The 15,107-nt window shown below is 38.3% G+C and overlaps 1 protein-coding gene across 7 annotated transcripts in view; it reads right to left on the bottom strand.

Moving 5' to 3' along the window:
* The window catches only part of stxbp5l (syntaxin binding protein 5L), a 126,509-nt gene that overhangs the window by 52,238 nt on the left and 59,164 nt on the right, over positions 1-15,107 (bottom strand). For all 7 annotated transcript variants that reach the window (XM_060875959.1, XM_060875962.1, XM_060875960.1 and 4 more), the window contains exons 6-7: positions 1,736-1,799; positions 1,368-1,451 (exon numbers count right to left, since the gene is read on the bottom strand). In XM_060875959.1, coding sequence (XP_060731942.1) covers positions 1,368-1,451; positions 1,736-1,799 — 148 coding nt within the window. The remainder of the gene's footprint in view (positions 1-1,367; positions 1,452-1,735; positions 1,800-15,107) is intronic.

The raw sequence follows: 15,107 nt of genomic DNA, 5'->3' as shown, positions 1-15,107 counted from the left end.
ATTTATTTTTCACCATTTAAAAAAGAATCACAGAATTCTGTCAAAGAAAGCGCCATTGCATTCTGTACATTTACTGTCGACAGGGAAATGGCTTGTACTTCCACATAGATAGTACCTTTAAAATTCATACACTAGACGCTACAGTACATATGGCAGAATATTAGCTCACAGTAAATATTACTGTATGTAATTTGTGACACAGCTTGAGTCTTGGGATATATTTGTTTAGTGGACTTTCTAGTTTTATTTTTGGCCTGTTCGTGGTCTACAACCAAAATAATGATCGTCACTCATGTTGAAGAAGAATTGAGCAATTGGGAATATATTTGCATATTTTTTTTAACACTGATAATGGGAGACGGTTGCTTAGTTCAGCTCTGCATGCATTATTCAGTGTTTTGCTCTGCAGCCTGAGGACTCCGCACTTGCCCTAACAAGTCTTGATATTGTGTTGTATGAGGGCATCACATGCCATATGACCAATAAACGCTCAATACATTTTTAAATCAGGTTTTAATGTAATGAAAAATTATGCTTTTCTGAAACTCTTAATTAATTCAATGTTCACTTGGAACTGTTTCCAACTGTGAGGTTTGGGCGTTTCCATGGGAATGAGATCTTTATTGTAAGATTAATATTTTGGCTGTGTTCTGCGTCTGTCTTCCTCTCTCAAGTCCTCTCTTTCATTATAAAATCACTTTCGCACACACTGCTTTGCAAGACACACATCAAAACTAGCAATTACCAGACCCCTAGACGCTTCCACTTAGAGACATCAACAATCGCTCGTGGAGCTCCTTTACGGGAGAGAAAAAAAAGCCTTCTTTCACTGGAAGAACTACAGGACACCAGGGTGCTGTCACCACATAGAGTTTTTGAAACACACATTACCGGGTCAGAGAAAGACACAAGTTTGGAAACCTCATTGTGCAAGTAAATGCCTGACTTGTTGAAGAGAGCACTGATGATTCAATAGGAACTGAATTGCGGCAGCTCATTGTACAAGGAGGTCCTCTTCCACAAATGAAGTAGACTGAAGCCACAGGCACGTGCCAGGCTTCAGTTCTATACACACACACACACACACACACTCACACACACTCACACACACATGCTTGATACAATCAGCAGAGTCAGATTTAAAAAACGTGACTTTCATTTAGCAGTGTTTTTGAATCCATACCAATAGCTGCTGCCAAATCTGCAGAGCTGAGCACAAGGGATTATTTATACAGGAAGCAGGAAAAGAAATTGTAGTAATTTCTTAATTTTTTGTTGTTTCCCCCTCAGTACTCAGTCCCAAAGCTGAAACTAAACCAATTTTTAGGCATGTTTTAGGACAGCATTGACGCCACAGATACTCTCACCTCATCATAGTAAATTCGGAAGTCAGCTCTTTTGGCTCGCAGGTCCCACATCACTATAGTGCCGCTCTCAAAGCCAATCAGCAGCTGAGAAAAAGAAGGATTCACTGAAAGGTATTTTTAAAATGCATGGCATACAGAAACAGTAAAATGGACCTGGACCAGGCATGGAAAAGGTCATAGCTTTTAACAATATCTTATCTACATTGTTTTTTTTTTAACAAATAAAAGAAACTAGCAAGATATTGCAGTCAGATTCTCAGAGTAAGAACATCAATAATCAATTATCAATACCTTGTAATAACACATACTCTAAATGTCTGCAAAGACTACTACAAGTTAAACATTAAAAGGGAAACATTTCTCTTTACCTTCCCTTCGTCCTTTGGGCTGTCACTCAGGTGGACAACAGGCCCGGGATGTGTCTTTGTTGATCTGTGAAAAAAACAACAAAAATTAACAATGGTATTAAACATAAATATTCATAAACATTTACTGGTCACTTTATTTGGTGAGCTGTATATTTATGCAGTTATCTAATCAGCCAATCATGTGGCAGTAATACGGTGCATAAAATCATCCAGATAAGAGCTTCAGAGTGTACATGTGCTTGGATATTAGTGCTAAATGTGTTGGTATAAGTTGTTCAGAAACTGCTGATCTCCTGGGGTTTTCCTGCACAACTGTATATAGAGTTAACACACATGGCTTATTAGAGTATTCCTAATAATGTGAAAAATAATTGTACTTATACAAGGCTTCAAACAGTATGTGATGTAATGCCTCTGAAATATAAATTATACCTACAGTACATGTAAAGTATATGCTCATTTTATCAGATACGTATATTTTAAGACTGTTTCCATTGCTTAGCCTCATATTTTGACAAGGTCTACCAATGTTGAGAAGATTTGAGTAAAAGAATTGACTTGTTCTAAGAAATAAGAGAGCAAAGCAAACTTGTTTTTGACCTCTCTCCCACACATACTGTACAAACATCTCTAGTTTGACAGAGGTAAAGGAAATGGCTTGTTTTTATGAAACAAGTTCGGCAACAAAGTCTCAGAATTCAGAACAGATAGCTGTGGGTTGAGGGTCTAATAGGAAGAGAAATAAATAACAAAAATGTTCTATAATTTAAACACATTCATGAAATCTAAATCTTCCAGGTTGTGCTAGAATGCAATTTATAGTTTGAAAAGCACTGTGTCCTCAAGTCAATAAATTATAAGGGCCCTACAGGCTTTAAAAATTTCGTTGTACGATAAAAAACTAATGTTTTTCCCCCTCTCCAATTATGTTGTATAGCAGTCTTGCCTGACCTCTGAAATATCTTTTCAGCAACTTTACAAAAAACTTAACAACCATGACATGTAGGCACAGAATAATTTGTACTGCATATGAATCAGGGTGGAAATATTACTATAGGTTACCAGCACCAGTATGTCACCAGCATGTAGCTTTGTTTAACTTGATCGTGAGCAGGTTGTTTGAGCGCCAGTGAATCACATTGCTTGTGTGTACAACATATGTCAAGTTAGAAATACACTAGAATCTGGGGGTGTAGTCAGGACAAGTCAAGTCAAAGAAAAAGAGTAGCTGAGATTTAGTCAAGATTAAGTCTAAAGGGAGTCAAGGTCAAGCCAAGATCAAGTCTGTATAAGTCTAGATCGACATCAAAAGCCATCAAATAATTTTTGAGGTCAACTAGTTGGCTTATTGTGCTAATGATTATGCACCATTTTATAAAAGAAGGAATTGCTTTTGTAGAGCTGTGTGTACGTGAAATGAAAAGACAACACAAACTTTTTATTTATTTATTTTTGGTTGGTTAAGCAAAAAAACAAGTTATGAAATAAAAAAAAAACCTGTACTGAACTGAACCAGCTATAGCAAATCACATGACCATGTTGCATGTCACTGATCACTCGCATGTTGCTCCTCATTAGCACCATGTTTAAGTCCTGGTCATGGTTTCTGTAGGTTTCTGTATTGTCTTGTGTGCCACAAACTCTCTTGTAGTCTGTTTGTTTTTTCATTTAATTTTTCATAATCTTAGATAGTTAGTTTGTTTTTTACTTTTCACAATCATTCATCTGTATCCATCTTCACCTCTAGCACATTCATACAGTATATACATTCATATCCTCATACTGTAAGAAATTAAAGATTGTATGCACCCAGATTCCACTCCAAGATACATATTGGAAAGAGCTCATTTCCAAAAAGGCTTACAGTAAGTATCATAAGGCAATACCTTTAAAACTCTAAATGACTGACCTTGATTAATTGTTAGTATGGGAGCGGCAGCAGGAAATCAAAGACCGTCACCAAACAAAGTGTACTGTATATGTGACCATGGTTGCTATTTAAACCGACCATTTGGATTGACCAGTAACAATAACAAGCCAAGGTGAACAAGACCATGAATAACATTTAAAGACATCCGGCTAGAAAGTAGTATCACCCGGGCATTTGGGAAAAACACAATTCATACACTCAATACACATTTAAAACGAAACCCCATTCAGACTACATAGAGGAAAAACTGTATAAAATGTTGGAGCAGGATTTGTCCTGTGTTCTTCTTGACTCCGATTAACCTAAAAAACTTCATGTATATTGTCACCCTCATCGTTTTATATTCTTAAAATACATATTTAGAATGACTAATTTCAAGTCAGTACGGTAAAAATCTTCAGTCTCTTTAGACTATTTGCAGTGCCCTACAAGAACCTGCTTCAGACTTTCCTTCATTCAGGGGGCTATATACTGTAGCGTCAGGGTTAAAATGAAAAGTTTAAGCAAGAAGCAAGACCACCAATAAAAAACCTTCCATAGGAATAGGAGTCTGGGATATTTTACACTAATGCGGAATTTAAGTTTAGATTTTTTAGGATGCAATCAAAAAGCCACAGATGGATGCATCAGATGCTGAATTATAACTTTATTGCTGTGTACGTCTGTGTTCCTTTTCGAGACTCTAGCGCAGCACAACTTGACCTACTGTACCAACCCTTCAAACACATGGATGACATTCATTAAACCCTTCTTTGTTCGGCACACTGGTGATAGAATAGACTTCCTCTGTCCAAACGGCTGAGTCACTGTCTGTTTCCAAAAAAAAAACAGATTAGTGCAGTTTTTAGGTCACTCTAGATAAGTATGTCTGCCAAATACTGTAAATGTAACTAAAGATCCCACAACTGTGTCTGAAACTTCCATAATCCTCAACTCACAGCTTCCACAAATGACCTCCAGTCAAACCCTTATCCTCGCTCAGAGTCACCTGATTACTCGCCTGTTTGCAATCGCACTTCTCTACTTTAAATAACCCAGCCTCTCAGTGTTATAGTGTGAAGTCTCGCTCTAACATTGTCCCTGTGATGGTAATGAGTCCAATCTTTTGTATTCTCCATGTCTTTGATTACTGTTCTGTCCATAGCCTGCTTCACATTTCCTGATTGTCTGCTTTCGGTCTGTTTTGATTGCCTGACCATTTCTTTATCTCACTTTTGTGAGTATTGTCAAGCCAACTGGCTTTCGGCTTTTCCATTCAGGGGTCACCACAGCGAATCATCTCTCTCCACCTATCCCTATCTTCTGCAACATCAACACTTGCACCCACTAGCATCATATCCTCATTAATTACATCCATATACCTCCTCTTTGGCCTTCCTCTTTGCCTCCTGCCTGGCAGCTCCATGTCCAACATTCTCCTACCAATATACTCACTCTCCCTCCTCTGAACATGTCCAAACCATCTTAATCTGGCCTCCCTAACTTTGTCCCCCAAACGTCCAACATGAGCTGTCCCTCTGATCTACTTGTTCCTAATCCTGTCCAATCTTGTCACTCCCAAAGAGAACCTCAACATTTTCAGCTCGGCTACCTCAAGCTCTGACTCCTGTCTCTTCTTCAGTGACACTGTCTCTAAACCATACAGCATGGCCGGTCTCACCACTGTCCTGTACACCTTCCCCCTGATTCTTGCTGATATTTTCCTATCACACAGAACTCCTGACACCTTTCTCCACCCATTCCAACCTGCCTGAACTCGCTTCTTTACCTCTTAATGTGTGTAAACACCATGTGATGGGTAAATGAACGCTGAAGGCTATCCTCGAATTTGAACTGCAACATGGCAATGGGGAGGTATGGAGCTTCCAAGCTGTGTTTTAAATGCTACTCAGACATTTGTTTACATTACATTTACAGTATCTGGCAAACACCCTTATCCACAGTGACTCACGTTTTATTTAATTTTATACAACTTAGCAATTGAGGTTTAAGGGAGTTGCTCAGGGGCCCAGCAGTGGCAGCTTGGTGGACCTGGGATACAAACACGGTGGTCCAACTCCTTAACAACTAGGCTACTGCATCCCAAGAGCTATTCTTACATGTACAAAATGAGAACAAGAGTTTCTTGCCTTTCTGGAGCTAATATCAGCACTTTCTGGATCTCTTTGCAATATTTGGTACAATCATTTCTTCAATTCAACTTTATTTGTATAGCACTTTTAACAATGGACACTGTGTCAAAGCAGATTTAAAGAACATAAGAAATATAGTACAAAAAGTTCAAGATTAATATTAGACGTATATTTAAATGTGTTTGTATTTATCTCCAATGAACAAGCCTAAGGTGACTGAGGTGACTGTGGTGAGGAGAAACTCCCTTAGACTCATTTGGTTGACACTGGAGGCTATGATTATAAATTGTTATAAACACCGGAGAGTGTTATTATGAATAATGTCCTTTCTACAGTAATATAGAGCCAGACAATTGAATTTCTGTTACATGTATCTACTCTGTCATACTGCATTATACTATTTACCTCTAAACTGTTTATCTCAACTTACTGCACAATAACTCTTATGTATTTAATTCAACTCAATTGCCGTTTGCATTACTGATATGTCTCAAACTGTTCACCGTTACACTGTTAACTTATTGCACTATAACCTATTTATTTCATTTACCATACCTGCTATATTCACTGCTGGTTGGATGCTAACTACATTTCATTGTCTCTGTATTCCTACTCCAACAATGATGAAAAAAATTATCCTAACCCTACTGTTTTTTTTACCGTACACTGGTATGCCAGCAGAATGGAAAGGGACTTATCAGACATTTTCAATCAGTATACACAAATGAATTATTTTAATTGTTTTTAATAAGGACACTGTTGGCGTTCAGTGTGAAACATTTTATCTCTGTTTCATATAGAGAACATTACACAGCATTTTAGTGGTTGAAGGTAATGCTTTTAAATTTATAGTTTGTTATGAACAAACATTTGGGGTATTTTAGAGAGCTAATATACAGGTTTAATATCAGAAATGGGTTTGATATAATTTATGTTAAAGTTTAAAAAATGTCCCCTCAACCCCTTTTTTTACTTGAATATATTACCCCTAGTAAGTTTAAAACATATTTTCTTTCCTATTAGCCAATGAGCCATTAACCACCACTGTGGATTATAACATGACAAAGAATTTTAATGCTAAACACAGGAACTCCCAAAACGTGCAAATTCCATGATTTGGACTCTGCTGGAAAAAAAAAGTTAGCCTAATTTGTCTGTGTAAGAGGTTTCTCCCAATACTTGCACCAGTTAAACACAGGCTATTTTTCAACTTATATATATATATATATATATATATATACATACACACATTTGTAGAGAACAACTTGTACCTCAATATCTAATATCTATCTAATGTATCCTAGTGAACATTTAATCTTTGCATGAAGTGACACAACTGAAACGACTGGCATCCTAAATCTAAGTCTAATAATGGACCATTTTATAATCCAAAATTTTGCCACTAAAACTTTTAATTTATGTCTATGATATAGCAGCATTCTTGCTTGATTTGTTGGCTTGTTTATTGTAGTGTGCATTTTATACAGTAAATGTTCTGCACAGCTGCAATCACATCTTTCTCAACACTTTAATTTTGTCCTGGTCTTAATTGTCACTGCTCTCTTGTTTACAGTATTTGTTCTGTTCTGCCGTTAACGTTATCTATAGTATATGTATATATATGTATTTTATGTTTTATGTAGCACCATGACAATAAAAGCTTCTTGACTTGACTTAACCTGACTTAATCTGTGATATTAGACAAAGCTACAATATTGTCATAAACACTTTCTCTTTGCTGGTTTGACCCTCTACTTATTACTTGCAAATTACCTTTGTGTGGTTTGTCCTGTGTTCTGTTTAACACTTTTCTAAAATCTTGCTGTGGAAAGTTCTGCCTTGTTTCATGATGGTTGTGTTTCCTCAGCTCTAATTCTGGTTATTTTCAGACTTCTGTCAGGTTGTCTGGATTATGATTATGGATTGGCCTGCATGGACCTTTTCTGCCTGTGATTATTAGAAATGGCTTGAATAAAAAGACTAAAAAGACTGCAACTTAATGCCCCTATTGAGACAAATATTAATGATGAATGAATATGAATCGCTGAATCTCTGTACAGAGTGACAGTTCTGAATTTTAATAAGATCCTTAATGATGACATTTGATTTTCTGACATGCATCGTATTTGCATGTAGATTATTTAAATGTATTGTCACCCTGTGCTGCGAGAGGGTCGCTGGTATAATTGAGCGACTGGGGGGATTTGTGTCAGTGATAATGCAGCAGTCAGGGATTCGAAGAGCTGCACCGTGAACCATGCTGATATATGGCTAAAGGTCAGGACCAAGGTGATCTGTACATCACTACTGTAGCTTATAGCCATGGCATCTTTCTCTCTCACTCCCTCTCTCCCTTTCTCTAATACATACCCTTCCACTGAGCAGCACTGAACAGCATAGATCATACTATTAATATACTGTAAGGAATTGTTATACCACTACAGCCCTGAAACCCTAGGACTGAAGAATACTACATCTATTCAGTAGACATTGTAAGAAATTACAGATTGTATGCACACAGATTCCTCACCAAGATACAGGTCAGAAAGCGTTCAGTCCCCTATTATGGATATGTCCTTACTATTATCTAAAAGGCAATACATGTATGTTTGGAACTCTAAATGAATAACCTTGATTAATTGTTAGGATGGGAACGGCAGATGGACATCACTGAACAAAGGGTATACGTGAGCGTGATTATCATTTAAACCAGCCTTTTGGGTAATAGCACCTGTAACAATACCAAGCCAAGCATACCAAGCAAGATGTACGTGATCATGAGTATTAATTAAAGACATCCGGGTAGGCGACAATGAATGACACTCAATTTACATTTAAAGCAAAACTCTATTTAATCAACAAAAAAGGAAAAAGTGTTTGAGAAGGATTTGTCCTGACTTATTCTTGACTCTGATGAACCTAAACTACTTTATGTATTTTGTCACTGCTATGCTGGAATAAACCTCTTCTGCAGAGGATCTTCACCCTCATCGTTTTATTTTCTTAAACATTCAATTAAAGAAAAGAGATAAAAACTCTGAAATTATTGTGAGAGTATTTAATCACGAACAAACATGCATTTAGAAAAACTTGGAAATCAAGTCCAGTGCTTAAGAGCTTTCATGTTTTTCAACACTTTTTTCACTTTGCAAACTGCTGCCATGCTTAGACATGCTCTGTTCACCTACTGCATCGATTACTGTAAGTCACTTTTATCTGGCCTACCACAAAAGCCTCTTCACAAACTTGAGCTTATTCAGAACTAGAGATGAGCTGGATACTCGGCTGAAACGAGTATCCGGTACGGATAAAGCACTTCTGCCGAGTACGAGTATTATACGAGTAATACGAGTCAATATCTGTGCTCGGATTGAATGAAAATCATCATTGGGTAGCTGATTGTGTCAGCGTTCTGTGATAGGCTAGTCACAGTGCCCCTCCCCTACAGTGATAGGCTAGTCACAGCGCCCCTCCCCTACACACATACAGATATATTGTGTTGCTGTGTCTCGCTCTGCTCACTCACAGTCACACACAGAACAGCTCTCTGTCTCTCCCTCAGTCACTCGGGTTCGCGGGTCTTTTCCGTTAACGTTTAGGGTTTCTTCAGCTTTTTACTTCGGGTTGTAACGTTAATAATACGTACTTACTAACCAGTAGAGTTCTGGTAAACGTGGGTTCGTTCAGACGTGGTGCTTGCTTGGTAGAATGCGACTCGCATTGCAGATAATTCATATGGTTAACAGATACAGATACAGATAATGCTGTACTCGCTCATCCCTATTCAGAACTCTGCTGCCCGTATCATAACCCAAACTCCCATCATGCATCACATTACCCCTCCCTTCAACAACTCCACTGGCTCCCTATTAAACACCATATCGATTCTTCTCTCCTCACTTTTAAAGCCCTTCATAACCTTGCTCCATCATACCGCTCAGATCTTCTACAGTTCTACACACCCTCTATCTCGTACTCTCCGCTCTTCCTCGTCAAGGCTCCTCATTACTTCTCCTGCCCTTTTAACCACCATGAATGCTAGAGTATTTAGCTTCGTCTCTAGAATTCTCTCCCGGAAAACCTCCGTAACACAGACTCTCTCATCGCATTCAAAACACGACTTAAAACCTATTTATTCAGAAGTGCTTATTCCACATGATCTTAAATCTGCACTTAAACCTTCTTTAAAGTTTAAGAGTTATATAACTGTTTTTAATATTGTTTTATTGTTCTTTACTGTTATTTTATTACTTATTTGAATTTGTAAGGTGACCTTGAGTGACTTGTGTCTCTGCCTCTGTCTCTCTCTCCATCTGACTTTCTCTCTGTCTCTGCCACTTTCTCTGGCTTTCTCTCTATCTGGCTCTCATTCAGTCTCTTTCTCTTCCACTCTCTTTGCTGCTCTTTCTCTATCTGACTCTCTCTATGTCTCTGTCTCTCACTCTGCCACTCACTCTATCTGACTCTCTCTCTGTCTCTGCTACTTTCTTTGTCTCTCTCACTACAGTATCTGTTTCTGTCTCTGTCTCTCTCTGCAGCATGAGCGCATTACTGATTGGTTGACTCCTCCCTCTTGTTGTGGCAACTATGGATGTACCAAGCTGCTAGCACTCTCTTTTTAATCCTAGCAAATATTGGAGTTTTGTGTATTTCTCCAGTTTAATGAAGTCAGGACAAATTTTTTCAAATTTGGGAAAGAATTGTTTTCTAACTTCTTCATAGTTAGGACAGGTGGAGCTCTGTCTCTAACTCTCATTGGCTACAGCAGCACAGGCAGAACCTGCTCTCTCTGGGCAGCAGCTCTGTCTGTATCTGCCTCTCTCTATAGCCAGTCTGTGGATGCTAAGTCTCTCTCTCTCTCTCTCTCTCACTCACTCAGAGCTTGGTGTGTGAGTGCACCACTGCAGCTCCTCTGACACGGGGTGTTCCCTTGCAGCAGGGAGGGGTCGTCGCCGTGCCGGCGGCAGACTGATGAAGTCCTTCTTGCTGACTCATCAGTCTGGTACTGCAAGGTGCTGATGCTGCAACCGATGCAGTTACCGATAACTGCGAGGAAGTTGAAAAATGTCTGGCCTAAGCTTCCTCTTAATGCTGCGTTTTGTGTTTATATGACCACACACATCCCACCCACCCACACACACACACACAAATCCTAGTCCTTAATCACAGTTACAGATTATAGCAGAACAAGGTAATTTGTTTGTGTAGCAGAAAAAGGAAGGTGGAGGAAATGAATTGTCTTTAAAGATTAATCTGCTGGAAGAGAGGATATTTAAAGTTTCCTTTGTTACATTTCAAATCCAAAAACACAATTAATAAACTTAAATGAAATTATGTTTTTCTTTAGGGGGCACGGTGGTTTAGTGGTTAGCACGTTCGCCTCACACCTCCAGGGTTGGGGGTTCGATTCCCGCCTCCGCCTTGTGTGTGTGGAGTTTGCATGTTCTCCCCGTGCCTCGGGGGTTTCCTCTGGGTACTCCGGTTTCCTCCCCCGGTCCAAAGACATGCATGGTAGGTTGATTGGCATCTCTGGAAAAAGTGTCCGTAGTGTGTGATTGCGTGAGTGAATGAGAGTGTGTGTGTGTGTGCCCTGTGATCGGTTGCCACTCCGTCCAGGGTGTATCCTGCCTTAATGCCCAATGACGCCTGAGGCACAGGCTCCCCGTGACCCGAGAATAGTTCGGATAAGCCAGTAGAAAATGAATGAATGAATGTTTTTCTTTAAACAAATAAACAACAGAATTAATAAAGCTTCCCCCTGGAAAAGTTTGACTAAAGTCTATTGACTAAAATGTAGCTGGTGCTACTGTCTTTTTGAAACTTTTGATTAAACTCTAGACTTCTCTAAGGTTTATTTCAGATCATCTTTTTCTTCATATAGATGAATCATGGCAGTTCAGAGTACTGCTTATGTAGCTAACCTTGTACTGTAGTTATTGACTGTTTGCCTCTACGACTTCAGCTGTGTGTCATGCAAACCTGATTTTTCCTAGCTGCTTCTAATTCAGACTAATGGTGGACATCCTTCCTTCTTCGACGGTGTAGCTTTCATGTTTGGTGATGTTCTGCCTGCAGCTTTGTGAGTGACTGGATAAGCCGTGTCTGGAATAAAGGTTTCTTCTGCAGATGAATGATAAGGATAATACTAATAGCAACCAATCAAATAAAAATGACTAGTGTCTAACCATCTCTGTTGGAATGAAAGAGAGACAGAGACAGAGAGAGAGATACCGTTAACAGGTGTCATGGATAATGAGATGGTATGAGCGTGTGTAAGAATAAACACACGCATCCACCTCAACTGTTCACCTCTGTCACAATGAAAGAGCAGATCCATTGAGCCTCACCGCACGATGCCTATTAATGCTCTCTAAAACAGTGAGACCCAGTGTTAGCCAGCATAATTCATCCCAGCTTCCTGCAGCTCTGCATATCTCCTAAACACACACAGCTATTTTTGGCCTCTCTTTCTCCTAATTTGAATATTTCTGCCCTTTTTGTTTTAGCCAGTGTTTTAATTTCCCTGACCACTGAATTCACATAAAAACCCTTTCCCATCTGAAGCACAGGCTGGTTGAAATAGTATATATGGATGTTTGTATATGTATTTTTGTGTATCTGTGTGTGTGTGTGTGGGCAAACATGTGCATTCCTAATCCTGCTGAGTAATGTGAGAGCTTGAAAAAAATGACAAATACAAGCTGGTACATCTGTTATGATCTGTTATATAAATAACCCATTTTAGCTCCATCATACAGAACAGCAGGGTGTGTGTGTATACATGTGTGTGTGGGCATACATGTGTAAGTGCGCGCGCGCGCGTGTGTGTGTGTATACATGTGTGTGTGGGCATACATGTGTAAGTGCGCGCGCGCGTGTGTGTGTGTATACATGTGTGTGTGCATACGTGTGCGTGCGCGCATGTGTGTGTCAGTGTGTGCATGCATGTGTGTGCGTGTGTGCATACATGTGTGCATACATATGCGTGTGCGTGTGAATGTGTATGCTCTTTTCCCTTTAAAATATTGTGCTGATAAACAGTGTTAAAGAAAGGTCATATTACACGCCAAAAAGTCAGGATTCTTCATTCCCCGAGTGACTTGAGAGATGTGTTTTGTGTGTGTGTGTGTGTGTGTGTGTGTGTGTGTGTGTGTGTGTGTGTGTATGCAAGTGTGTAATAATAATTATAATTATAATTATAATTATAATATGTAAATATGTATAAGTATTTTAGCAAACATACCAAAACACTAAAACATATAAAAAAAATATTTAAAAAAATAAAAAAATAAAAAAATTATTAAAATATTTTGTTTTTCTGGGAGAGTACTAGTTTAAAAAGGTTTTCTCTCCTTTTGTTGTGATGTATTTTTGTGTGTTCTATCAAAATAAAAACAGTGACTTACAAAAAAAAAAAATATATATATATATATATATGTATATATATATATATATATATATATATATATATATATATATATATATATATATATATATATATATATATAGTCTGAACTTAGAACTTGATCAACCTAAAACAAAAACAGTAAACATTGGACACCCTACTTAGCAGATATCACATATTGCAAACAATATATATTTGTATATATTTTATATATCTTTTTTAGCCAGCTATGAGTCTTTTTTGTTGTATAATGATTTTTCAAAGAATAAGTGTCATCTTGTGGGCAGAGCATGTTTAATATCTTCATGTTTATAATATTTAGATCAGGTGACTGTGGGCAAGTTTTTCAAAGCTTCAGCTTGCATTTATGGAAGTACTTTAAAGTGGATTTTGAGCAATGTTTTGGATCATTGACTTGTTGTAAAACTCAGTCTCTTTCCAGCTCAGTTTCTTGACGGGTTGTGTGATATTTTCTTGCATAATTTGCTGAAACTCATTCATCCGTGTACATGTGCAACTGGGTGCCACACAAGCCCACAACATCCACATGTTTAACATCTAACAAGGTATTATTTCCATCTAAAGCTATTTTTTTCTCCAAACATATCATTGATAATTGTGGAGCTCCAATTTTTAATTTTATTACAGGACTTTTCCTGATATTGTTTGGCATACATGAGACATTGACTTTTGTGAGGAGGTCACAGGTAAGGAATCCCTCTGATGACTCTTCCATGCAGATCCTGTTTTGTGCAACACACATTCACTCACGCAATCACACACTACGGACAATTTTCCAGAGATGCCAATCAACCTACCATGCATGTCTTTGGACCGGGGGAGGAAACCGGAGTACCCGGAGGAAACCCCCGAGGCACGATGAGAACATGCAAACTCCACACACACAAGGTGGAGGCGGGAATCGAACCCACAACCCTGGAGGTGTGAGGCGAACGTGCTAACCACTAAGCCACCGTGCCCCCACAATCAAACATTTTATGTTAAAATACTCTACAGATGTTTACTTCATCCCAATTACAAGCAATATAAACAGCATATATGGTTAATATTTCCCCTTTACCTTTATTACATCACATTTTATAATTAAAGTGCTACTTGTTTTTTTGTTTTTTTTTTTAATAAAATGTAATAAAAAAAAAAAAAGAAAATCAAATTTAATCAAGTTATGAGTGGGAAAAAATCAACAAATTCACAGGTTTTTCAAAACTATTGATGTTTATGAATATGGGTCCCACAGACAAGGGTTAAAGTGCCTACATACAATTAGCCTAGATTTGTGATTAACTGATTCCTTGGGATAAGTTAGCAGATGTTATGGAACTGTATGAAGAAGAACGCTTATTCTGTATATAATAAACATGACGTTTAAGCTGCATGTGAACATGCAACGTGTCCTGAAACATCATATCCGATTTTCCGCAAAGGATTCCGAGGTGTTGAGAGTGGAAAGCAGATAAGTCAGAGATGTGGGTGGATGGTGTGCAGACTGCTCTGAGGCAGAACACAGGAGGTTGGTTTTGCCTTTCTATGTTAAAAATGAGGCAAATGCAGCATGCTCCACTAAGTTTGTGTTTTGTTAGATCTTCCGCAGGCACTGCTATATGTAAAGGCGCATCTTCTGTTTAATAATTGAACCCCCAACACTGGAGGTATGCAACAGATACATTACCACTGCACTATTTAACCACTCACTCATTTTCTACCACTTATCTGAACTATACGGTGGTCGAGAAGCGCAAAACAAATTAACAAATCCGAAAACAAATTAACAAAACCGAAAACACGTTAACGAATCCGAAAACACATTAACGAATCCGAAAACAAATCAACAAATCCGAAAACAAATTAACAAATCCGAAAACACAATAACAAATCCGAAAACAC

The sequence above is a fragment of the Tachysurus vachellii genome, chromosome 8 (genome assembly GCF_030014155.1).
Source record: "Tachysurus vachellii isolate PV-2020 chromosome 8, HZAU_Pvac_v1, whole genome shotgun sequence".
Taxonomy (NCBI): Eukaryota; Metazoa; Chordata; class Actinopteri; order Siluriformes; family Bagridae; genus Tachysurus; species Tachysurus vachellii.
This window is presented reverse-complemented; position numbering and strand designations above follow the sequence as displayed.